The following is a 25,695-nucleotide window of genomic DNA, read 5'->3' on the forward strand; positions in this document are numbered from 1 at the left end:
ACTTTATTTCGGTTATTCATTTCTCATGAGTAAATGCAGAATAGAAAAAAAAAAGACTTGAAGTGCCTAAATATCAGCCACCATTGCCCATATCCCTCAGTTCGTTTTCATCTCCACTTCTCAGTTTTGGTAAACTATTTGCATCCAGGCTATATACCAAGTATATATATAATCTGATTTAAGGCTCCTTCAGCACTGTGAGAAAGAATATTTTCGGTGCATCCTAATGTTAACAGGTCAAAATAATCCACATGAAAACTCTCCCTTGAATGTGAAAACATGAACTTGTCACTTGAATGTGAAAGAAAATGTTCCTGAAATGCTCACCTTGACCCCTATCAATAGTAGTACAGTACAAAGACCAGTCTTCCCCATGTTATGACCTAGCTCTTTGGCCACTACAAATGGGAGACACACCATAGTTTAACAAAAGAAGTTTTATTTAACCAAAACCAAAAAGAGTTAACTAAATATTTACAGTATGGAGTGTGTAAATGGTATCAGTAGTGTATATGATGCATAAGTGGAGAATGTGTGTGAGGGTTGAAAGCAAAGCAAAGAACTAAAGCAGGATAACCAAAACAAATGGGTGCCCGTGGGAGAGAGCAGAACTGCAGCAGCAGCAGAGCGGCAAAGAGTAGCAGTAAGTCAGAGAGAGAGAGAGCTACTCTGCAGCCAGGCTTAAATAACCTGGGAACACACCGGGGCCCTCGGGTGTTCCAGGTTACTCTAACGATCCACCTGCAGGGTGAACAGAGAGACAGGTGAACCCCACAGCAGCACTAGATGACACAGCAGGGGTCATCGCACCCAGCAATTCACAGTCCATTTTCCCTGTCAAGTTTTTGATGCACACTGACTGTGACATGACACCAAATGGCTGAGTTGTTTTATAATGTGTCGAACCAGAGAGAGAGTCTTGACAAGCACAGCTGTCTAATGGCGTCTGATGTTGGTGAGCCAAATTTTGCCAAATAAACTGAACTGCGGGTAGGAGACTCTTAGACAGATATGGTACTTAAGAAACATAGTATAGAATCTGTCTTCTGCTTTGTTGTTTAGCTTTTTACCACAGCTGTGTGATGTATGTTTGTCTTTGCAGAAACACTCCAAAGGACAGACCCTGATGGACATGGTGTGTGAGCATCTCAACCTGCTTGAGAAGGACTACTATGGTTTGACTTTTGCCGACACAGACACACAAAAGGTCAGTGAATTTTGTACCACAATAACATTGTGGGACATTTCAGTGCATAAATACGGTGCTCACAGAATGATCTGTATTCTTCTCACTTGTTGGCTGGGTCGGCTCTCTGGGGTGCGCTATCCATCATTCAAAGATGAATGGAAAATGGAAATTTCCACGCTCGGTCTGGACAAAAGGCAATTGAAAAACTTGTGCAGTTTAAGAAAAGATGAAAAAAAAGCCTCATCTGCTGTTTGCAAAATGCATGTTATAAATTTAGTTATATAAATATTTCTCGGAGGCAGAGCTGTTCTGGAGCCAGAAATAATCTCATTGGTTGAGTTAAACCTCCGTGGACCAAAGCCGAGAGCCACACTTTATCATGAAAACAGATATAGAGACATAATAATAAAAGACTGGCCAAACTGACTTCAGTGACTTCTTTTTGTCTTTCTTTCTTTCATAACTATGACATGTTGGAGGTGGAGCAGGCTAGCTTACTAGCTTACCTTTAGCCTATAGCTATAGGCAGGTTTTAACTTGAAGGTCAGCCAAGCTAACTAGCTAATGTAACCAGTATGGCTAAAATGTGCCCCCCCCCCCCCCCCCCCCAAGTTTTTAGCAAAGGTGTTGGACAGTTTACCAAAAATTACAGAACAAAAACCCTCACTACTGGTGGTATATATCTGCATGCATTTATTTTATTTGAGATGCTCATCTCAGAGAATGTCATTTGTGTTGCTCACAGCACTGAAATATTGCATTTTAATCCTGCATAAGTTATTTTTTGTGCACTTGGGCCTGTAAATACAGCAATGACAAATTATCACCAATATATGGCAAAACTGTTATCAACCTACTATTTACCTGTCCAGCAGACCCAACATTAGCATTTACTTGGATATACACCCCACTAAGAGTTGGGTGATAATCATGTGTGGGCCTATCACCACGAGTGACATCTTTTCACATTCATCTGGTCATCGTACTACATTGTTGATATAAAAATATTGATCAGTGCCACTATAAAAAACAGTGTCTTGAATATTCTGGAAAGTCTACAGACCTCACTTTGAACAGTGTTGATTAGAACTTAGATTAGAACTACTGAAGAAATATACCTACTGTACACGGAAACTGTCCTGACAGTTCTGGGCCAAATCTCAGAGACAGTTACTGGGCTCATTAAACCAAAAGTGTCAATATGACTACTAGAGATAAGTTAGAAATAATACTGTATTTCTTTGCTGAAATTACCCTTTAAGCTTCATAGCATTATCTTACTCCTTTCCTCCTATCTTGTCTAGTTTAATCCAACTTTGTCTGAAACACTGTGGTTCTTTGGTCTGTCCTCTGAGGTTTAATTATTTCCGCTTCTGATAAATGTGTACATACATTAAACTCCAATCAGCTCACAAATAATTTTGACATTTCAAATAGGAGGTCTGAAGATGTGTCCCTGTGATCTTTGTTGACTTGTCAGTGTGCACAGACCAGGCTTATGATCATATAATTATGTAATTAACACTGAACTGATGGGTCCTCGCTGTCGGCTCACATGAGAGCTCTTTGGTAGATGTGGGTTTTAGGTTTTGACTGATGCGAGCCTGCCTAGGGGCAGGTATGTGATTGCACAACAGGCTACAGAGGAACCTCCTGCCTTTTTGAAGATAGGAAAGATGACAAGACTAAGTCCCTTTTAACATCTGGGGCATATCCTCTGTCACCATCATCAGCTTGTGCACACTTTGTCAGCTCACATGTTGTGACTTGATGCACGTGTGATGGCTGAGGCTTTGGATGGAACATGATCTTGGCCCATACAGACAAGTTTACTGGGGTGTCACAGAGGTAAACAGGCGCTGAAGTTCAAATATTTTCTCTCTTTGAGTGTAGGTAAGGCTACAGCTTAGATCAATATGACAGGCTCATCAAAGACAGGCTTATCAGAGCGCAGCTTGAGCTTACTGTCTGGGGTCATTGCTGATTGGTAGTCCAAACAAGCCTGAGAATTGAAATGTCATTTCAGATGCCCTTTTTCTCTCTCAGTTGGGAGAGAGTGGATTCAATCTTCTCTCTTCGGGAGAACATTTATTCTGTGTGATTGCTTTATGAACTAAGGTTGCAAAAGCAAGAGCTAAACCTTGAGCAGTCAGTGATTAAAAGTTCCTCCTGCTTTTCTGAGGAGAAAAGCAAAGCAGCAGCGAACGCCTTACTAATTGAGTGCTCTTTGGCCTTGGCTGATACAAGATAGATTCGGGGGGGCGATAAATGCCTGTGGCTCATTAAAGTCTTTAGCTGCCTGATTAAACACTGGAGTAGTATGTGTATTTGTGCCTGTGTACACAAGTGCATGTGTGTGTGAGGGTGCAGCTCAAATATGCCACAGATGCTTGCAGCTTGCCCACCATGGCCACAGGATTGCTCTGTGCTGTATCAACCTTTCATGCTCCTGATTCCACTCTGAATGATTTGATATCCGCTTCCCAACAGACTCAGACATTAACAAGCAGCTGCTGTGGTATTCAGTTTGGGGCAGATCACTGTCAGCTCTCTGCACCACAGGCAGCACAGAACTACTATATGTTGCATTCAGCAAACACCTGTTTATGTGTTTGTGTGTGTGAAAGGATCAAAGTGACAAATTATATTACCTCCCATAACTGTAAGTGAGTAGACTTATAGTCTTTTAGTTTTACTGATTTGTTTTGATTACATTTTATACATTACATTTTTGATTTGTACAGTAGTGAAATATCTCAACTATTTGACGCATAACATTTAGTACAGATATCCATGATGCTAATGGACCCTAATGACTCTGGTCTTACCCTGACCTTTCCTCTTTCACCATTAGCAAGATTAAAATTTTCACTTATTTGGGGAAATATCTCAACATCTACAAGATGGCACAAATTTCAGCACACGCATGTATCCTAATGACTGCTTTGATGTTTTGGAGATGTTTTGACAGATATTGGATGCATTGCTGAGATTTGGCACAGACATTCATGGTCCTCAGAGGATGAATTGTAATAACTTATTATTATTAATAATAATAATAATATATTTATTTATATAGCACTTTTGAAGGCACTCAAAGATGCTTTACAAAGAAACTAACTAAAACTAAGTTAAGTTATAAGTTTTTGTTCTCTTGCACAGAAGTTGATTTTTCTCAAGAAATCTTTAGGAACTGTTGATGGTGGTTGTTTGTAAGAATACTTCAGGGAAATATTTCATTAGTTGCTGTCAGTGTGTTGCTGCGCCTCTAAACAGCATGATTTACAGCTTCTGTTAGAAGTGAGTCAATGTGCACTGCACCACTGATGAGAAGCTCTAGCAACCGAATCAGGAACGGTGCCCCTACTGGCGAAATGGTTCACTCAGCGATCAGATGCGACATCAGATAGGTAACTGGCTGGCAGTGATTTAACAACACAATGAAGAAACAGATGCTTGAATTAAATCTGCTCTCTGCACGTTTGAACGGCTCAGCAGGGGAGGGCTCAGTTTCTTTATTTAACCATATGGAGAGGCTTTCATTAGGAACACTGACGGCAATTAGAGCAAAATGTGACACCAGGGTGCGCATTAGCCATGTTTCCAGTCTGCCCTGTGTGAATTCTGCCTTCTGTCTTTCAGAACTGGTTGGACCCCTCCAAGGAGATCAAAAAACAGATGCGCAGTGAGTTTCTTTTCCAAGTAGTTGAGATGATAAATATTTCAAAAATTAATTAGTAAAGTCATAAAATTTGATTTGTCTGATGCAAAGTCCTGTGTTAACCGGATAAATACAATTCCATCATTGACTTCTAATTACTTTTTTTTTCACTAAGACTAATATGTTAGTTAACCTCTCAGCTCTCATTGTAACCTCTCCACAGACTCTCCATGGCACTTTGCCTTCGCTGTCAAGTTCTACCCTCCAGACCCCTCCCAGCTCACTGAGGATATTACCAGGTAGAATACATCTTTACCACACACACTCTTACAATATAAACAGTTGTAACTCCTCTGGCTGTGCTGTCAGAGTTAATCAAAGGAGAAATTACTTACATGTGTCAGTTCTGCAGATGATTTGCCTTTTATATGTTGCTAAAGATGTATTTACTTAAAAATATTGTAAAAATTTACATGGCATATTTGCCCCCATGTCAAAGCAAACCAAATCCCTCTCTCCTTTCGAGGATTAGACCTGGAATGCTACTAACTGCCATGGATTAACTGCGCTGAATACTTGTTGGAGCTTGCCTTGGCTCAGGCTTGTTTGACTGCCAACACCCTCCTCTCCCCCCCTTTTGTCTCATCTGACAGATACTACCTGTGTCTGCAGCTGAGGGATGACATGCTGTCAGGTCGACTGCCGTGCTCATTCGTCACTCACGCCCTCCTGGGCTCCTACACCGTTCAAGCCGAGCTGGGCGACTATGACCAGGACGACCATGGCTCCGACTATGTCAGCGATTTTCGCTTTGCCCCCAATCAGACTCGCGAGCTGGAGGAGAGGGTGATGGAGCTCCATCGAAACTACAAGTACTACTGGACGCACTGTTTTTTAAATCAGATTTTCATCTATCCACAAATCTCTTAGGATGATTGGCTGATGAGTTATCCCTTGTGTTGAAATACTCCATCTGATAGATGCCATCACATTGCTGTACCGTTTGTCATTGAGATGTTCACAGTATGAGTCTTGCCAGCATGAGAACACTCTCAGTTTGAGGGTCTTAAACACACTCTGATTTGGCATTGTTTGTTGGCATACACCCAACAGTAATGCTTGGAATTTAGAGTTGAATATATCAAACATATTACCAAGATAATTCTGCTCCCACTGTGCAAGATTATGGGTTTATTATTTAAGACGGCCTGTTGATGTTGGTTACAGATATTATTGTTATTCTGCCTACAGGGGTATGACTCCAGCAGAGGCTGAAATTAACTTCTTGGAGAATGCGAAGAAACTGTCCATGTATGGGGTAGACCTCCATCACGCTAAGGTTGGCTGTTTCTAAAGTTATTTTAATTTACATGAAAGTGAGTTTCAAGGATGTCCATGAATGATTTCTGCTTCTTTGCGGTCCCTTTTCCACTGCAGGATTCTGAAGGGATTGACATAATGCTGGGTGTCTGTGCCAATGGCCTGCTGATTTACCGTGATCGGCTGAGGATCAACCGCTTTGCCTGGCCAAAGATCCTTAAAATCTCCTATAAGAGGAGCAACTTCTACATCAAGATACGACCTGGAGAGGTACACAGTATGGTGAAGGATAATTAAAGGAGCAATCCATCTATTTTATTAATCAAAAGCCATTTAACAGCCATGGTCAGTGGTACTCAGCCTGTGAAAACAGTTGCGTAATGTCTTCTGAGGAGCTCTAGAGGAGCTTTAAGTCTGGGAAAATAAACCTGATGATGTCATAGTGATGTCATCATAATTATCTGGGCTTGAGTTTAGAGACTACAAATTTTTAACAGAAAGCCTGCATTACAATCTGTTTGTGTGTGTGGAGCTTTAAAGAGTGTTAACCAGGCAGGAAGGGTCTAGCAAAGAGATTCTATTGGGTTGCATTATGGGAAATACTAGATTCACTGTTTTTCGATCTTGACCCGTACTGGGAACTAAAAGTTAGAATATCTTAGCTTCTGCTGCTTAAATTTTGGCCATTATTTTCTTTAAAAGACATGTCTTGCAAGTTCCCCAGTTTTATTGAAATGTAATACTAACACACTGCTCTCTCAGAGGAATAATTTGACATTTTAGGAAATATACATTATCTTTTTTCTTGCTGAGAGTTAGATGAGGAGATGGATACCACTTTTAGTTCTTTATGGTAAATATGAAGCTACAGCCAGCAGCCTTAGTGTAGAAGTTTTGTTTTACAGGTTCCTGGAGCCTCCGCTGGTTGCCTGGCATCTCACAGTGATGACTCCAGATCGAGAGTTGCTGCACCCAGCCAAGAAATAGTCCTGAACGAAATCCCCCTAAAACCACAACTTGTCATTTTTACAAGTTTTTACTATGTTTTTTGTACAGATTAAACAAAGGTCATAGAACATGTTCATTAGTGAGCTTTAGAGGTGCTGGTAGGTGGATTTTGTTACCTTTGGACTGAGCCAGGCTAGCTGTTTCCCCTTGCTTCCGGTCTTTATGCTAAGCTAAGCTAAGCTAACCATCTCCTGGCTCCAGTTTCATATTTAGCATACAGACATGGGAGTGGTATCGATCTTCTCATCAAACTCTCTGCAAGAAAGCGAATAAGCGTATTTCCAAAAATGTCTAACTATTCCTTTAAGACATGACCTCGGCGTTTTGAGAACATTAAAAGCTGATGCTCTGTTATAGCTGTTACTATTGAAAGCCACAGCACAAATGGGTGTGTGGTCAGTTGTGCTGAGCAGAAGGCTGTAAAATCCTCTGCCTTATACCTCCAGCTTTTCTCCTCCAGACGGTCAGGGTCTATATTCTGGCCTTTCTCATTGTGCTGTGCAGTGCTGCAGCTTATCATCCATGCTGAGCCTCAGTGTGACAGACTGTCTGGGCCAGGCCCAGTCAAGTGACAGAGCTGCACAGTGAGCCTGTGATCGAGCCAAATAAAGAGCCCCTTTAACAGAGCTGCTGCAGCTGCAGCTATAGCCAGAATAGAGGGATAAAGAGTGTAAATATAGAGCCATGAAATACTTTTCCTCCTTTTTGCTCCCACTGTCTGAACATTGGATTTTATCCTTCCTCTGTCCTGATCTTGTTCGTTTTGTCCAGTCTGCAGTGGTGGGCTTATTGGAAAACACAATCCACATTCTAAATGTATTTGCTTATATTTTGTCTTATATATTGTGGTCAGTAGTATTAATTCCAGCACAAAGCAATGTCTGCTTTATTGACTGGGTTCAGTGTTCATGCTGGTATGAGATTTAGTATTTTTACTGCATTTTTTATAAATGTATCAGGTTGCCCTAAGCTGTGGTCCACTGTGAAATACTGAGGTGGCCTCCAGCAAAACAGAGGAACTTCACATTCTGCTGTGCTCACATTTTCTTCACATTTTTCCCTGTTGTCTCCCCCCTCCAGTACGAGCAGTTTGAAAGCACTATCGGTTTTAAGCTTCCCAACCACAGAGCTGCCAAGAGGCTGTGGAAGGTCTGCATTGAGCATCACACCTTCTTCCGGTAAGAATTGATCCACTTTCATGGTTGGAAGGTTTTCCATTCAGCACCTATCAGGGCAAACAAAACAGCTTCATCAGGTGCAACTACATTGAGTTCATAGCACTGTGCTTTGTTAAACTTACAGTAGTCTCTCTACAGCCCAGACGGTATTATGTTCAAGGCCACCTCGGCTTTACAAGCGATGTTGTAATGAATACTGATTCAGCTTTACAGGAATGTGTAGGGGGTATGACACAACAATGTACACATACAATGAATGAATGATATAACTGGCAAAGTAGCTGCTATGCTATGAGGCACTTACACTAGTGGATCTAGTCGATTTTTTTTCTTTTTCTTAGCCTTAAGGTGTTAAGTTGTAAATTAATTTGCATTCTCTACCTGCTGAACATGGCTGGTCTAAACCCCAGAGGAAATCTTGATCACATATGTGGTGAGAAACAGCTGGCCAAAGATGGTTCTAATGTGATGGCTTCCTCTGGGAGCAGAGGTGGAAAATGTGCACTCAGAAGCTAGCTTGAAATAGACTTTCAGTGTAACATAATGGAAACAATTTTCAATTCCAGCACCAGCCCTACTGTCATTGTCTAGTTGCTTTTATTACATGGTCAAAAACGTTTGCTGATACCATTTTTTGTTTTCCCAGGTTGGTATCTCCAGAGCCTCCTCCTAAGGGCTTCTTGGTGATGGGTTCAAAGTTTCGATATAGCGGAAGGACACAGGCTCAAACCAGACAGGCCAGCGCTCTTATAGACCGGCCTGCTCCACACTTTGAGCGATCCACCAGCAAGAGGTACTTGCTCTCCAGGAGCTTGGATGGAGGTAAGAGCCCCATTAGATCTGTTTATGGAGAGTCTAAAGATTGTGTTTTCAAAAATGCAGCTCAGAGATGGAATAGTTATAAGGAATAGTTGGAAAATAGGCTTTTTTGCTTTGTTGCCAAGAGTTGGATAAGAAAATCGAGAGCACACTCATGTCTGTATGCTAAATATGTAGCTGGAGCCAGGAGATGGTTAGTTTAGCTTAGCATAAAGACTAGAAATGGTGGCAAAGAGGCGCTAGACAACATAACCCTGTTGTTTTTACACTTCATTTATGTACGTAAACAAACAAATTAGTGAGCTTTAAAGGTGCTGATAGGCAGATTTTTTATCTTTTATCTTTATGCTAAGTTAATATAGCTGGCTGCTGGCTGTAGCTTCATATTTAACAGACAGATATCAATCTTCTCATGTAACTCTTGGCAAGAAAGCTAACAAGTGTATTTCCCAAAATGTCAAACCATTGCTTTTACAAAGCCATGTAAGTTGAACTCTTGTAATAATTGAGCTCTTGTTACCAGCAGAGTTTTCACGGCCGGTATCAGCCATGTGTGAGAACCACGATGGCCTCTCCCACCGCAGCATCAGTGAACAGCATCGTCTCCACAGCCCCTCTGTGGATGAGCAGGAGACAGAGCTGGAGCCGAGTTTGGAGCAGGACGAGGAGGACAAGGACCAAGAGCAGGACTATGACGGCAATGTCACTCCAAGCAAAAAGAAAGAAATCATGGTATCCTAGATTTCCTGACCAACTGTGACATTTCATGAATTTCCATCATTCCAAACATATAAAAAATGTAAAGATGCAAATGTGTGGATCATCCTTTTATGAGAATAGAGGTTTAGTCAACTTGAAGACACGGAGATGGCAGGGAGGATGGCAGGGACTGCAGGGGTGCTGATGTAAATAGGTGCAGTGCAAGCTTCTCAGGGCAGTTGAGGCTTATCCAGCATGGGCATAACGCTGTGGTGGCTTTGCTGGATTTAGCATTTACTAACTCTTCTCCTTTCACTCCTATTCACTCAGGCTTATATGCTTACACTGCACTGCCCATAAATCCTGCTAACAGCTTTACAGTTTTTAACCCTTTCTCATTATGCTGAGAAAGTCCTCTGTTCCTAACATCCTTTTTCTTTTTTAACTCTTGCTGGCCAAAAGGAGGAGGCTGGGTCACCAGTTGACAGTAAACAGGAGGTATTTGGTGTCTGGTGATTTGGTCTCTGTCTGTATACCTGTCTTTGTCCATCCACCTTTTTTTTTTTCTTGCTCCAAGTAGACCTATATCTGTCTAGTTATATCTCACTCTCTCTGCCTGTCCTCCACTGTATTTGTCTAAGTGTGGCAGTCAACACTTATAACAGAAAAAACAAAACTGCACCACATGAACAAGTGATGGCTGCAAAGGTTGTCTTGACATATTTGTCATATTTAAGCATCCCAGCAAACATTTGACAGACAGTGATTGGTACAATGGGGCCAACGTTCAGCTGAAGCTCAGTTTTCACAATCTGATATACTAAAAAAGCTTTAGACACTGCATTTATATAAGAGAGACTTCTGTCTTTATTCACAATTAATAAGAGCAGCTGTGACAACTACAACAACACTCAACTTTTATTTTGGTGCTATATTTGCATGCCATATGAATATCTGTTCAATTACAAAATGTCTACTGGGATGTATTTTCAATAATTTCCAAATGATCAACTTTGTCTTGGCATGGTAACAAATGGCCAAATCTAGCCTTCCAGTCTGTCTGTCTGCCTGTCTTCCTTATTGACCTTCCTTCTACCATCCTGTCTCTGCACCTTGTTCCTGCACTCTCTGACCCTGCACTCTTCACCTGTCGTGCTTGCCCATTCTCCTGCCCCAACTCAGCTCTCTCAGTTGGACCAGGAGACCACACCTCGGCACAAACAGGAGGTACAGGTTCCTGTCTTCAGCCCTTGTACTGTTGGTGTGTGTGCCGCTGTTCTTCAGGGGTTTTTACAGAGTGAGATTTGTCTGCATCTACAGCCTTGGATCAAGGAATGTTTTTGTATTTCTTTTGAAATGTTGAGGAGATTTGAAACATCTACCAGCCATGAGTAGAATACTTTTAATATTTAGCTTTGAAAGTCTCAGGTGAAATACCTCTTTACTGTAGACATGAGACAGAAATGATCCCTTTTATTTCCCAAGTGCCTATCAAGCTATATTTTGGGATATTATACTCTCTATTCAGTGGTGGAAGAAGTACTCAGATCATTTACTTGAGTAAAAGTAATGGCAAAAAAATGTAAAAATACTCAATTACAAGTTTAACTCTATTATTCTAAATACTACTTTGAAGTACAGAAATATTATCAGCAAAATGTAAGCACTTGTTCTGCAGAAAAATGTCCCCTGTGACTGAAAGATGCTGTTCAATGTGGATCTGAGTCTATCTACCTCTGGTTGGCTCTTTCCTTTGACTTTATTAGCATTCATGCAGCCTAGTAGTACCACTTGAAGTTATAAAATGCAACTGAACAGCAGTATTCACCACATTTGCTATAAAATGTGGGTTTTGTGGCCAAACAAGGTAATAAAAAATATGATTCCAATTTGGACTTTATTTTAATGTGGACATTCTTTATTCTGTCTTCTATTTAGTTTTCTGTAAATAAGGGTCTGCTAAAACAAGACTATCAAAGTGGTTCATAGAAAACCTACAATACAGATCAAAGATGGTGAAGCTTGAAAACATGTGCTGCATATTTTACACCTGAAAAGGAGTAAATAAGGAACCTTAAACAGTAAAAAAGACTGCAAATGACTGCGTTGTTATTCCCCTACTGATGACATTTTACATCATTATACAGTATTTTACATTTTTATATGTGAGAGGCTTAGAGGGGGAATGTCTCTTTGCTGGAAATGCATCGACATCTGAAACATGACATGGAGACACAACTAGATACTGCTCTTTGCCAAAAACCACTGGACCAACCATTGGTTTAATGTTTTGCAATGAACTGCATTTTATAAGCTTATTATATATTTTTTTAAATGAAGAATCCTAATATGTAAACTAACTAGTAACTACAGTTATCGGAAGGGTGTAGAGGAGTGAAAAGTACAATATCTAATAGTAGAGGCATAAAGTAGCAGAAAATGTCAATAATACGATTATGTTCAATAATTGTACATAAATACAACACTTGAGGGAATGTACATAATTACTTTCCACCACGCAAACAAAATAAATGTAGAATTTTAATTAGTAAACAAAGTTAATATAAGTTACATATTCATTTCTTCATTCATTTATTCTACTATGCAATAAGCGCCTTGATTGTCGTGTTCGTTCGTGTCTTAAAAACTAATTCTGTTGTAACTATACTTGTTCTTTGTTTTCTGTGGGCTTCAGTAGCATCTTAAATCTCATTTCTTCATGAGCAGCACAGAGCGGTAAAACACTAGCATAACCTCTAGTTAGCATAAGCAATTTACATTGTATCTTCTGTGTATATGCTTTATTATCTCATAGCCTGTTCAGTCATGCATATCCGACAGCAACGTGTGATGTGTTGATGTGAGCACAGCTGATGAAAAATCCTGCTAATGCCCTTTGCTCTTTCTGTTTTTTTATTTTTCTTCTTCCATACATTTCCCTGCAGTTTCTGGATAAGTCGCAGGACGTCTTGCTGAAGCACCAGGCCAGTATCAACGAGCTGAAGAGAGCCCTGAGGGAGCCCAACAGCAAGCTGATGAACCGCGAGAAGCGTCTGTCAGCAACCTCCCCAACCGGCACACCAGAGAAAAAGGCTGTGAGTTGGGGATCAAGGAGGGGATGGGGGTTGGGGTCTGTGGGCTTTAAGGTACACTATGGTCAATATCTCATATCCAGCGAACTCTGATGCTTGACATTCCATTAAAGGGCATTGATGTTCCAGTCTGGCCGCTGTCATGTTGAATTCTTCTGACTGCTTGACTCAAGGCAAAACGAGTCATATTTATGTCACATGGAGACACTTGTCTTGCAGGTTTTTTGTGTTCTCTTATCATTATCTTTGAATATTTCAACCCTGAAGATATACTGCACCTGTAAGACTGTAAACAAAAGAACAAACAAACATGATTGGTGAAGAAAGTTCTGGTTACATAATTTTTTGTCCTACAGACAGTTCAAACAGGTATCTTCTGTGCAAAGATATTACTGCTCACAGGAACAAACATACCAGCCTGCAGTTTATTTTAAGATCTGTGTGTATAATGAAGGCATTCTGCCTATCTCTGGTGTACCAGAATAATTCAGACAATATCTCAGAGGTACTTGAAGATGACTGACAAGTAGCACAGAAGGAAGCATCTTGATGAGATTAGTTTCAAGATGTTTTTGATACTTACTCAATGTGAGGCACTTGAGAAATACAGTAATTATCAGTTATCTTTTTTCCTTGATTGCCTAACAGAGACACAGTTTTCTTTATGCCAGATCATGGAAGCTCTTGAGCTTTGATCACATTTTGGTAATTACGCTATTGAAGATAGAGCAGTAAGATTGCAGTTTTCAGATATTATAGCTCTGTCTTTGCTGGTCCTCAGACAATTTCTCATCTGCTGTCTGGGACAAGCAGATTATGCCCATAGAATGTCAAACGTTGTCTGCGGCAGAAAATCTAATCTGCCGTGTGTCTTATTCCAGGAAAGAGGGGGGATTATTATTCTGTTTGACTGACAGTCGAAGGTTGAGAAAGTCTTGGTGCTCTTGAATGTTTCCAAGAGATTCAATGGAACTCAACCCTTTGATGTAGTTACAGAAAAAATATTTGCATTGCAAATGTCTGCTGATTTGGTATTGTGGATTTAGTGGCTGTCAGGTACACAGGATTACATGTTTTTAGTTTGAACTTCATTAAAAAGTTTCTTCGGAATAATTCCTGTTAGCACAGATTCTTTCTGCCTTTTCCATTTTCTGCCATTTGCCGTCTCTCTTGCATGAAATGGTTTGTTGTGCATCTTCCTACTCTCTCATTTCAAGTCTGAGCTCTAATGGCTGTTCTTCCTTCTCTTTTAAACTCTCTCCTCTGCCTCGTGTCGGCCAGTTGGTGGGCCGAGCGGTGGGAAAGGACCCTGTTAACAACCTTTCTGTTGAGGGTTTCGTCCAGAAGACTCTGGTGACTTCACCTGAGGTTGCACATCTCTCACTCTTCATCTTTCATAGATATAACATTTGTGGTTTGGTGAAATGTACTGCCCACTGTGCAATACTATCACTCATATGTCTTTGATCTCTTATTTAAGAAAATACGATGACATATCGTATAATTAATCCGTAAATACAAATGCATGGTTACCCAAACTTCACCATTCAAATGATTGTGGAGATTTCATTATCTGCAGCAGCTGTGCTTGGCATGTCTAACTGTGTTTAATCTATACCAACATGTAGGGCTCTGAGGAGTGGGTATTGATTGAAAAACAAGAAACTTATCAACAGGACCATGACTGGAAGGCAGAAGAAAAGAACAAATCTCTCACATCTGATTCCTCATGGGAGAAAAAGGAGCTGGAAAAAGAGATAGACGTTGCCAAGATGATACATATTGAGGTAACAGGGTCTGACAGAAAAGAAATGAAAAGCCATATTAATGAATTTCCGTCAACAAAGTTGTCCAGAGAGGCAGATGTATACTCTGAACCTTGGCCGACAAACAAAAGTCGTTTTGTGATTCAGTTATCTGAGAATGCAGACTTGTTTCAAGACAAATCTCAAAGTACAGCATCTCAAGCCTCAGACCCTGAGGCAAACAATGATGAAGCCCCAGGCCCGCACCAGATAAAGGAATGCACATCTTCTAAACCAAGGAAAAAGAGAAGACCCCAGAGCTTAAACCTGGGAATGCCTGCAGAGCTCACCTACAGTAAAGGAGGCAGTGATTCATCTGGAGAAGAAAATGAGGGCTCAGAATCGGAGAAAATGTCTGAAACAGGAAATCATAGTGAATCATCCTCGCTGGTGATGATGAAAGATGATCAGGGATCAAGAAAGGATCAGTCTGTCAGCATTTATGAAGACAGCAAACAGGAGGATATATCAATAGGAGAGAGTAGGGAGATCTCCATTCAAGGAACAGAACAGGTAAAGAGAAAAGTGAGTCAAGTTGGGGCAGCAGACATCGATTTAGGCTCAGTGAATGGACCCGGAAAGGTAGAACACGATAGTTCATTGGCAGGTGTTAAAGGGGAGTGTGTGATGAAGGTAAGAGGGAAGGGCCTTATTGACAATAAAGAGCTAGCAGAGGTAAAACTGCGACAGGTCAGAACACATGAGAGAAAGATCAGCAGTTCCGGGGGAGAGGATATTGAGGTTGTCCTGGGAGACAGAGGTCAGAGGACGTCTCTCAACCGGCTGTCGGGCAGCTACCAGTCGGAAATCACCAGGATTGTTCCTCTTAAGCCAGAACGGTCAAAGAGCATAGCGTGTAAGGATGAAAGGGACAGGTCAGGACAGGACGAGCCCACACGAGCCATCAGAAGAGAATACCGCTGGTCAGTCGGCTCTCCAGAGGGATCATCAGACATGAACTGGACTGACGTTTCCGCCTTCCATCCAGCATTCACAGCAGATCTGGAGGGCACCGCGAAAACAGAACAACCTGAAGATAGCTATCAGTCTGGTAGAGGACCCACAGAGAGTCAATCGTTCGGCTCAAAGATTTCAGTGCTTCCCAAAATGGCTCCTCCAGCCCCGCCAGTGAAAACACAGAAGGCCAGGGAGTCTGGACTAATACTGCGGAACAGCCGAAATGCTGGCAGGGAGCCAAGCCTGGACGCAGCCAAGAAGAGACACTCGGTAACTCTGCTTGGCATCTGCTATTCAGTCATTGGAAATAAAGCATCGCATGAGCTTCAGACAGACTCGCACGCCATTTTTCTTTTTTTCTACGTTTTCAGTGACTTGAAACACTCATCCATCTTTACTGTACGTTCCTGTATGAAGAGCAGGCGGAGTGGTACTTTTACTCCGTCAGTGCATTTGCCCGTAAAAAGTTTGGACTTTTCCCTACATAGCAACCCAATTTATCCCCTCCCATTGTCCTAAACATGCAACACACTGTTTGGCAAATCTGAACAGTACAGCTCACCACTTACTGTGAAAGTAAAAAAAAAAAAAAAAAATCAATATCTCATGTTTTGGTTGTTGGTTTGTCTTCACTCTTCTCTAACTTGTGAGCCTTAAATTGGCTTCCTGCTCACGTTGTTCCCTGTCAGAGTGTGGCAAGGAAAGAAAGGCTCACATATTATCATTGCTCTGATGATTTTTGCACATCTCCATGCCATTTTCAAAGTGGAAACACAAAACAAACAGTTTATTGCATACTAATGCTACAAATGTAATCACTCATTTGCGGAAGAAAGGGTGAAAAGTACTGTCATTCATTACTTTATCACAGACAGCTATTATCTCCCAAAATTGGAGATAAATGGAGTATAGAATTGGTTTGGGCACAGATCATTGAGAAACTAGATCAAATTAATAAACTCACATCAACAGAATTCACAAAATGCCCCTTGATTATTCAGAGTGGTAATAATAAATCATAAATCAGATGCTTTTTTTTCCCTCAACCTCACCTGGATAGAAAGCCAAGCAGTTTTTCACACATTGGTTCCTCCAACTGTGAAACCCCAGTAGGCAGTGAGCAGCCAGACACCACAATTCAGTGCCTGACAGTCAGATTTGCTGCTTTCATTTCACTGTTGGTATCATTAGGAGCTTGCACGCGTTTGGCACTGGAATGAAAGGAATTTCAAGTGAATAGACATGACAGCTTTCATCATTTCCCACCTTTTCATCTGAGTCAAGCGCTTGCATATATTGGATTAAACAGGCATGAGAAGAGGTGTTGCGTTAGCTCTGAGTGTGCAAACGACCTCACTGGTGAGTGACAATCATATCCAGATCAGATTGAACTCGGGGAGTGTGGGAAAATATTACGTGCTCTTCCAAACATGTGGACCCGCTCTCACAGTCATTTTGACAGGCTTTGAAATGCACCGTGGCACCTTTTTATTGGACTTTAACAATATTTTTTGAATGCTCACTTGTTGAAATTCAAGGTGCGTAGTGTTACATCAAGTTGTTCAATGAGTGGCTGCTGCTATGCTGAAAACCTGCTCATTATACAAACTGCATGATTCTCTTGTCCTGCCTCTGCTAATTCTAACAATGAAACCTGGCTGTGGATGTTGTTTTTGTTGTGGTAAGCTCACCTCTTTTCTGTCCTCTGAGTAGGGCTTGAAATTTTAGCCTGAATCCATTTGGACCTGACTGGATCTGAACAGACCCAGTGGGCTTGGATTGGGTCTGGCTGAATTTCTCACCTAAACTTGGGTTTTGAGTCATTTAAAAGACATTAAAAATACTGATTTAGTAGGTACTTATTAGCAAACCACTTGCAGTTTTTGGCTATACTCAGATTTGGACTCTTAATCAGCAGTACACCAGGATCCCAGTTTAGGTTTGGACTGAAATATTTTGAGCTCAGAACATACTGAACTCATATTTTCAGACCTCAGTCAAGCTCTGCTGTTAAGATTTGTGTCTGTGTGGTGGTCTGTCAGTCCACTTCAGCTTGTGCTAACCTTCAGATGCTCTCTGTGCTCTTTCCTCTGCTTCCCCCTGCAGGAGCCTGTCTCTACTCCTTCCATTTACGAAGCACCGTTTGCTGATTTCAAGGTTATTCATTTGTATTTAAACCCTCCTTCATATGCTACACCCATCATCTCTTTTCCTCTCCCTCGTGGGTAAACTGCATGTCTCCTAACTGACTGCATCACTTTCTCCTGATACATAAAAAAAAAATAGCCCAAAGCTGTAAAGGATGAAATGTATTACTTTTCACTGGCTAGTCAGCTGCCTCCATCCATCACCATGATGAGAGCTTGAATTGAATGCGTGGGTTGATGACAGAATCCCTTGCACTTGGCTATTGCTGGCATGATCCAGTGTTTATTTTGATTTAATTAGCAATAGAACTTGTAATACACAATTAAAGTAATTACTTAAAATAATAAGTTAAATTATTTTAAATTGGCTGACAGGGGAGCTTCATTGTAATTCAAAGGCTTAAACCAACTATTTTGCTTTCCAGCCCTCATCATGGGTCATTTTTTCCCCCTTGTTTTATTTGAATGCTTTTCGAGGCCTGTTGCCTACAAAGGTAGAGAGCAGTATCTCTGAAAAATGTAACATAACGGATAAGAAGATTTTAATGCCTTTATTTCATGCCTTTTTATGCTGATTATTCTACTCAATTGCCATAGAACCTATAATACCAAAAAATCCCGATACTGCATGGATGTTGACTTTGGATGAGTTTCAGGGAATGCTGTGAGAAACTGCAGTCCAAAAAAAAAAGAGTTATTTCAGCTTTCTTGTCCATTTAAATAATTTAAGAACATAAACTTTATTTTGGTTATTTACAGTCCATAGCTCATTGTGATTAAATGGATCTCAGTTTTGCTGTGGGTGTCTAGCTATTTTAGTTATTCAAAGGTGTCATAACCACACCAATCAAATTAATTCCACTAGTCGACAGAAGAGATTGCAACTGAGATCTGCTAAGCTAGTTACCATTTACTGTTATTTTCTCCATCATAAGTGGATTTCAATACTGACTCATTTTAGTTATTTGAAATAAGAAATTGAATTGAAGATGTCAGTTCATCAAGGTGGAATAGATATATTTCAGTTACATAAAAATTAAGTAAGTAGTCAGTAAAGTAGTTTTAAATAAGTAAATTTAGCTTTAGCTAAGGTTAGCGATGGTTGGCTGCAGTGTGCAATTACTGCAGTTTGGTTTTTATCTTGGTTTTGTTGTAACTGCATATTTAAAAAGCACTATATTTCTATGGCATAATCATTTTTAATAGTAAAGCGGATGTCAAAAAGTCTTTTACCTTTGTAGGGTCCAGTAATTCACAAAATAGAAGCAACCCCTTGTCCAAACCCACAGGTTTGGAACCAGTGTTGTAATTCAAACCCATTCATCATCCTGCAGTTGTTCATTTTTGACACTGTTGCATGCTCTATGATTTTCTACTGTATGTTCATTATACATTCAACCCGGTCTCTTCAATCTGCATACCAATAACTTAACTTTACACTTTCAAAGTGCGTGCAGTGCATACACCAAAGTCCAATTTTGCTTGCAGGTGATTCGCCAATCCTTCCCATCAACTTCTGTGGAGAGCACACCAGACCAGAGACCAGTCTCACATCAAAACATGTTATAGCTATGATGGTCTGTGTCCACGTCATGTGACTGTCAAGTTTCTTTCATTGCAGCAAAAACAAAAAAATGGCTGACATTCCTTATTCTCAGTGGAAAATGCAATATTTTAAGATAGTTTCAGCATTAACATGTGTTTTGATAACATTTCTAGTGAGATATGTGCATTTACTTTCATAATCTTCGTTCAGTGAATGCATATGATGTTTAGTTTGTCAGTTATCATGGGACATTCTTGCAGGCTTTCTATTGTTGCTATCTATGGTGGTTGCTATGGATGCTGCTGTCGCTGAAACCACGTAGTAGCATAATCATTGTCTTTGCATTGTGTAGTTATCAGAGCTGTTATGTTACTTGTGTTATTTTATTTAATGGTTTGATGATGTTCTTTCAATAAAAGCTTAGATTTTTGAGCACCCCTGGGATGACTTGAATTTGAAATTCAGAATTTGAAGCTTTGTGATTGGCTGACTACAGGACTCACCACCCAGAAGTGTTTTCCTCACTGTCACTGTGTTAAGGTTTTCTTTTAATTCTTCAATTCTCAGTAATAGTTTTGTTTTTGTTATCAAAACGCATTTTGATGTTGAAACTTTTTAAAATATTGCATTTTCTATTGAGAATGAAAAGAATGTCAGACATTTTTTTGCTTTTGCTGCAGTGAAATAAATTTGACAGACCAAGACCGATGTAGCCATCACACGTTTTGATATGAGACTGGGGACGCATCTGCTCTGGGAATGCTGGGAAGGATTGGCATATGCACTGCATGCAATTTGACAGTGTGAAGTCGTGTTATTTGTATGCAGATTGAAGAGACCGGGTTGATACACTGCATGTACAGTGGATTTGATTTTGGATCCTCCATGAATCCCGGCATACACATCACCTTCAAACATAAGGATGATACTTCCATCCCATTCCATGTCATCTACGTCATCAGTCTGAAGTTATGTAACCTCAGAGTGTGATCCTCTATCTGTACCTGCACCAGAAGGAGCTCAGTGACAGGAGGCCCCAGCAGAGCGTAGCCTCAGAGGAGGAGCAGGAGAGGGACACCGTGGCCTGCATGAGGGAAATCCACTTGGGCATCGAACGCAAGTGCTCCAGCATGACGGTCAGCTCCACATCCAGCCTAGAGGCTGAGGTCGACTTCACTGTCATCACAGATCTCCACTCCGGCATGGAGGACTTCTCTAAAGGCATGTCGGAGCTGGGAGAGAGGGATCGACATCCCGAAGTGGGCCGGGAGGACTTTGAGGAAACCTCCAGGTTCTACTCTGCGCGTCTAATGGGGTCCCGGGACAAGTCTCCCATAGAGGAGAAGCTTCCTGAGGAGGGCATGCATCATGAGGTAGAGAGATGAATGTATTCATCCTTCATCACCATCACCTACTGGATTCACCCTGCCTGGCTGGACTGAGTGCCATAACTACCAGCACATGCACTTCTTATTTTTTACGCTTTCTTATTTTTTCTCATTGTGTTAGAATTTTGTTCATGTTTAATTTTGTTGTCCACATTTTAGTCTGTTTTGTTTTGTTAATTGATTCATTTAGTTTTTTGATGTATTCTTTTCTGAATGTTTAATTCATTTTGTTTTAAATTGCTTAAATGTTTCTTTGAATTTCACTGTCGCTGCATCATAATTTGCATGCAGTCATCAAGCAAAACAACATAATAAAAAAATTGTATTTCAGACTTTGTTTTTTTTAAGCTTACAGAATTCAGATGCTTTGCTCTGAAAAATATGCTGCTCATAAACGATGTGTCATTTGTCCTACATCTTCAGGCGTCTTGCTGTGGTGCTTACTGTTGTCTGACCATGCTGTTTGTGTTTTACACAGCCTCCAGTGGCAAAGAGAGACCCCAGTGCTGTGAGTATGGCCCAAATGCTCAAGAGGGCCGGCAGCAAGACAGAGACGCATACGAATGGATCAGAAGTCCACCCCAACATCATGAATGTCTCACCACAGGTAAAGCAACAACAAGAAGATTGAATCTGCAATGGCAAACATTACTTTACTGTCATGTATAATATGTTGCTGTGAATTTGTGGAATAGTTTGACATTTTGAGAAATACACTTATTTGCTGTCTTGCTGAGAGTTAGATGAGAAGATGGATAATCCTCTCATATCTATTCAATATAAAGCTACCGCTGACAGCATGTTAGCTTAGCATAAAGAAACTATAAAAATATTTTGGCTGGGTGCAGTGACTTCCTTGAGTTGCCTGGCAACTTCACGGTGGAAGTTACTGTTGTTTTTACAATTCGGTTTTTATATGAATTAAACTAAGAACATATTAATAGAACATGTTAATTAGTGAGCTAGGTGCTAGTAAGTGGATTTTGTTACTTTTCCCCCTGTTTTCAGTCTATATGTCAAGCTAAGCTAAGTGGCTACTGACTATAGCTTCATATTTATCCCACAGACATGAGAGTGATATCAATCTACTCGTCTAACTCTCAGCAAGAAAGTGAATAAGTTAAATGTCAAACAATTTTTTTTTAACGTTTTCCTTATATTTAATTGTTTTTACAATGTTGGATTTATCATATGTACTTTTTCTTTGTGTTATATTTTATACATTACTGCTGATACATTTTAAGCTACAGTTTTACAGGGTGAAGTTAGGACAATACTCACCATGGGATCAATCCCGTCAGTCACCCAACAAATCACCTAAACAAATAGCAATGAAGAATTAAATATTTTTGCAGAGCTCTAGAGTTGGTCTTGATTAGAAGAAGAGACATTTTCTTCTACAGTGAAAGCTGTATTCCCCAGACATAGATGACATAATAACATTATTATGGAGTGATTAAAGTATTGACAGTGCATTAATGAGGATGATGAAACCAGGTGGGAATCCCATTCATCTCCAGAGGCAATTGAATGCAGGCTTCCTGTCCCATAGGTGATTTATTAAAATGCTAGGCTCTTCAGCCATTTAGCTAATGGTGTGGATGAACTCAGGCAGTAATGTGGAGAGGGTGCCTTTGAAGTGGCAGCTCAGTGTTCAGTCACATTTTCAAAGATGTCAGTGTAAGCCACGGTAGTGTGTATGTATCTGCAGCAAATGGAGGATGACATCATCTATAGGCAGGCAAAGATCTCCAGCACTGACATTGTTGTGCCAGCAGAGGGAGACATGTCATATCTGTTCCTCAACAGTACAAAGGCTTGGCCTGTGACTCTGTACCAGCTGTCTGCATGTCAGTGACGGGCTTTGAATTGGGTAGCATTGCCACCAGACTGTACAAAAGTGAATTTGTTCAGCTCGAGGTTTGCCTTCATAAACAAATCATCAAATATACACATGCTGATATTGGTTTGATTGTCAGTCACCGCTATGAAATACAATACAAAACCTTTGACAAGGTATTGAGGCAAAACATTGTCACTGATTCATTTTAAATGCTAAAGAGATTTTTATTGCTTATCATTAAATCATAATTTTTAAAGATGATTAGTTGAATAAATGTATACAATACTAAAATAAAGCAGGAGTTTGTGGCTCAAATATACAGTATATAAATAATCATAGTACACAGCATTTTGTTGTTTTGAGGAGGATTACTCAACTTGTTTTTGCACTTGGAGACCTTTTAAAGTTGACAGTTGGTGAAGTGTTAGCACACAGTCTCCTACACATCCACAAGACATGGAATAACTGAAGAATTCATGTTTTTAGCAACCTGATAATTGAAAGTCCAATATTCCTGCTCCTTTTTGCTCTGGTTTGGCCTTATCCCTCGGCAGGAATCTGGCTCTTTAGCTGCTAAATACCCAGCTGTGTTCACCAGCTAGTTTTTGTTTGTCTGCAGTTTGGAGGTGAGCAGGTAGCACACAGAGGGTTTATCAGAGCACTTTGCTGAAAACAGCTACCTGTTCCTGCTGGAAACAATGTTGAGGAGAGCAGTGAGAATCAACCAAACAGTAAAGTTGAAGGAGAATTAAAACAGTGATTTGGTGTCACTTCAAGTGACACCTTTCACATTACACATAATCATTTGGCCCATTGTTAAGATAAAAATACCTAGTGATTAGTGCAGCTTTAAAGACTTTTGAATGACAACAAAGAAGAAATAACACATTCTTCCTCTAACAAATGAAAAGTAGAATTTTTAAGCAATATAATGCACTATTGGAGTTTTGCTGCTTCTTGACCTTAGCTAGTCAGCACAACCCGTTGCTTATGGTGGCTAACGTTAGCAAGTTGGATAGATATGGCTGTATAGACATTAATGAGTCAGTTTGTTGACCTCTGCATTTTAGCACATTACAGATAAATATTTCATTGGTGTAATACCAAAAGTAAAACAAGAAGTAAACACCATACCTTCTCCGGAAATATGTTCGTTGTTTCCTGCTTGTGTCCCTTAGACCCTTTCAACTTCGGCTATATATTTTTCTGTGTGGCTCCTTTAATGATGTGTAACTTTATGCTGATTACCCATAGTAATGTTTCTCTATATGATCACCTAATGCATTTCTTTAATGTAGCTCACTGCACACAAGTATGTGGACAAGTAGTAGTATGTACAAGTAGTATTCTCTCTCTCCTTCAGAACTACGGAGTCGTCAGCCCGCGAGAGGCTCCTGCTGCCCTTAAAGAAAATGGCTCCCCTGTAAGTATCACATCAGTGTGGTGACTGTGTGTGTGTGTGTGTGTGTGTGGTGGCAGAGTAAAAAACTGCAGCCATTGTGCTGTTGCTGTCCCCTTTTTTAGACTTGACCTTTACTTCATATCCCTCTGAATAAATAGAAAAATAATTAACGTCAGAAAGACATCTGCATTGTCTGTGTCCTGTGTCTGCCAAATGTTCACAGGATGTGGCATTTGATGTCATGGTTATGACTCAGATTTGGGAAACTAGGCCAGTAGTTGTGGTTAGGAGCATTTAGATGAGTACATGAATTTTCCTAATGCTGGGGATAACTCTGACTACTCTGATTCTCTACTCTAATTTCTGTGCTAATGAGTAACTTTTAGCATTACTTTCTCAAACTCTTATTTTGTTACTGTCATTTTCCTGTAAATGTGTTATTTCATCGTTATTCATCATTTATATGTCATCGCACTTCCTATTTTCAAAAGGGCATGGGGCTCACCTGATAATTTCGCAAAAGCGAGTATATCTGCAATAACCAAATTGATACATAGTGTTAATGTCCAACTGAAATTAGAGCATATCTGCTTCATGAATCACTTGTCCTGTGTTCTCCTTTGATCAGAAACCAAAAGGGAGACATTTGTATTTTAAATTCTTTGATTTCATGATGGTGCCCCATAGTTATGCATTAATTGGGGAACATACTGTTCTGTTATCTGTCTACATAGCTGGAGACCTTATTTTGATACAGCAAATCAAATCAATCATAGACAAAGCAGACGGTCCTGCTACACAACACAAGAGCTACAGACTCTGAACAACAACCCACATGAGCTTTCCTGCTAAAGTCTCCTTCTTATCTAACTTACAAACACGAACACAAGTCTTGTCCTGCACCTTAGCTTGTTGGACGAGCCAAGATGCAGCACATTGAACAGCATGTAAATGTATCAGCAAATGTCACTTTGGTCTGGTTAGATGCTGGTTTAGTTGTTGCTCTTCAAAATCCCTGTTAGCGACACGCTGTCTGTTCATGACTTGTAGCTCCAGCAGTTTGTTTACTTTGTGTTTGTTCCCTACAGTGCAACACCAGCACACTGACAGCTGCTGTCAATCAAACAAGACACTGACATGCCCCTTCAGCCAGCTGAGACAAAAATACCTTGTTTCATCATTTTAATAATACAAAACTATTAGGAACACATTTAAAAACTACATTGGCATTATTTGTTACCACTCCTGAACAATACCAATCTACCATTTAACATTCTTACCAAAAATAAAATCCACCGAGTATAATGCCCAATAATGTGTCAGTTTCTACACATATATGATTTCTTTTGAATAGTTCATGATAGCAATATTCTCATTTTCGAAAACAACATACAGTATGTTAAAGGGGTGCAATCATAATAAAGCCATTGCTCCATCATGGTTTTGTTTGGGAAGGAAGTGCACTAGTATTGCATGTTTTTTGCAATTTACTTTGTATAAGGGTTATTAGACACACACACACACACACACACACACACATAAAAAAAATGAACAAGGGGAGGACCCATCTTTAAAACAAACAACAACAAAATATATATATATGTACATATTTATATCAACCCACATTAATTCTGCACATGA

At 40.2% G+C, this 25,695-nt stretch overlaps 1 protein-coding gene across 5 annotated transcripts in view; it reads left to right on the top strand.

Annotated features, from left to right (window-relative positions):
- Nucleotides 1–25,695, top strand: part of LOC121894273 (band 4.1-like protein 1) — a 42,612-nt gene that overhangs the window by 13,248 nt on the left and 3,669 nt on the right. The window contains exons 4-19 of one of the 5 annotated variants that reach the window (XM_042406764.1): nt 1,103–1,207; nt 4,832–4,874; nt 5,074–5,149; nt 5,504–5,722; nt 6,102–6,189; nt 6,288–6,440; nt 8,259–8,356; nt 9,003–9,178; nt 9,699–9,907; nt 12,820–12,969; nt 14,248–14,334; nt 14,595–14,753; nt 17,835–17,885; nt 20,435–20,794; nt 21,288–21,416; nt 24,016–24,075. In XM_042406764.1, coding sequence (XP_042262698.1) covers nt 1,103–1,207; nt 4,832–4,874; nt 5,074–5,149; nt 5,504–5,722; nt 6,102–6,189; nt 6,288–6,440; nt 8,259–8,356; nt 9,003–9,178; nt 9,699–9,907; nt 12,820–12,969; nt 14,248–14,334; nt 14,595–14,753; nt 17,835–17,885; nt 20,435–20,794; nt 21,288–21,416; nt 24,016–24,075 — 2,163 coding nt within the window. The remainder of the gene's footprint in view (nt 1–1,102; nt 1,208–4,831; nt 4,875–5,073; nt 5,150–5,503; nt 5,723–6,101; nt 6,190–6,287; nt 6,441–8,258; nt 8,357–9,002; nt 9,179–9,698; nt 9,908–12,819; nt 12,970–14,247; nt 14,335–14,594; nt 14,754–17,834; nt 17,886–20,434; nt 20,795–21,287; nt 21,417–24,015; nt 24,076–25,695) is intronic. The other 4 variants (XM_042406765.1, XM_042406766.1, XM_042406767.1 and 1 more) reach the window with 4 other exon arrangements.

This window comes from Thunnus maccoyii, chromosome 3, assembly GCF_910596095.1.
Source record: "Thunnus maccoyii chromosome 3, fThuMac1.1, whole genome shotgun sequence".
Lineage (NCBI taxonomy): Eukaryota > Metazoa > Chordata > Actinopteri > Scombriformes > Scombridae > Thunnus > Thunnus maccoyii.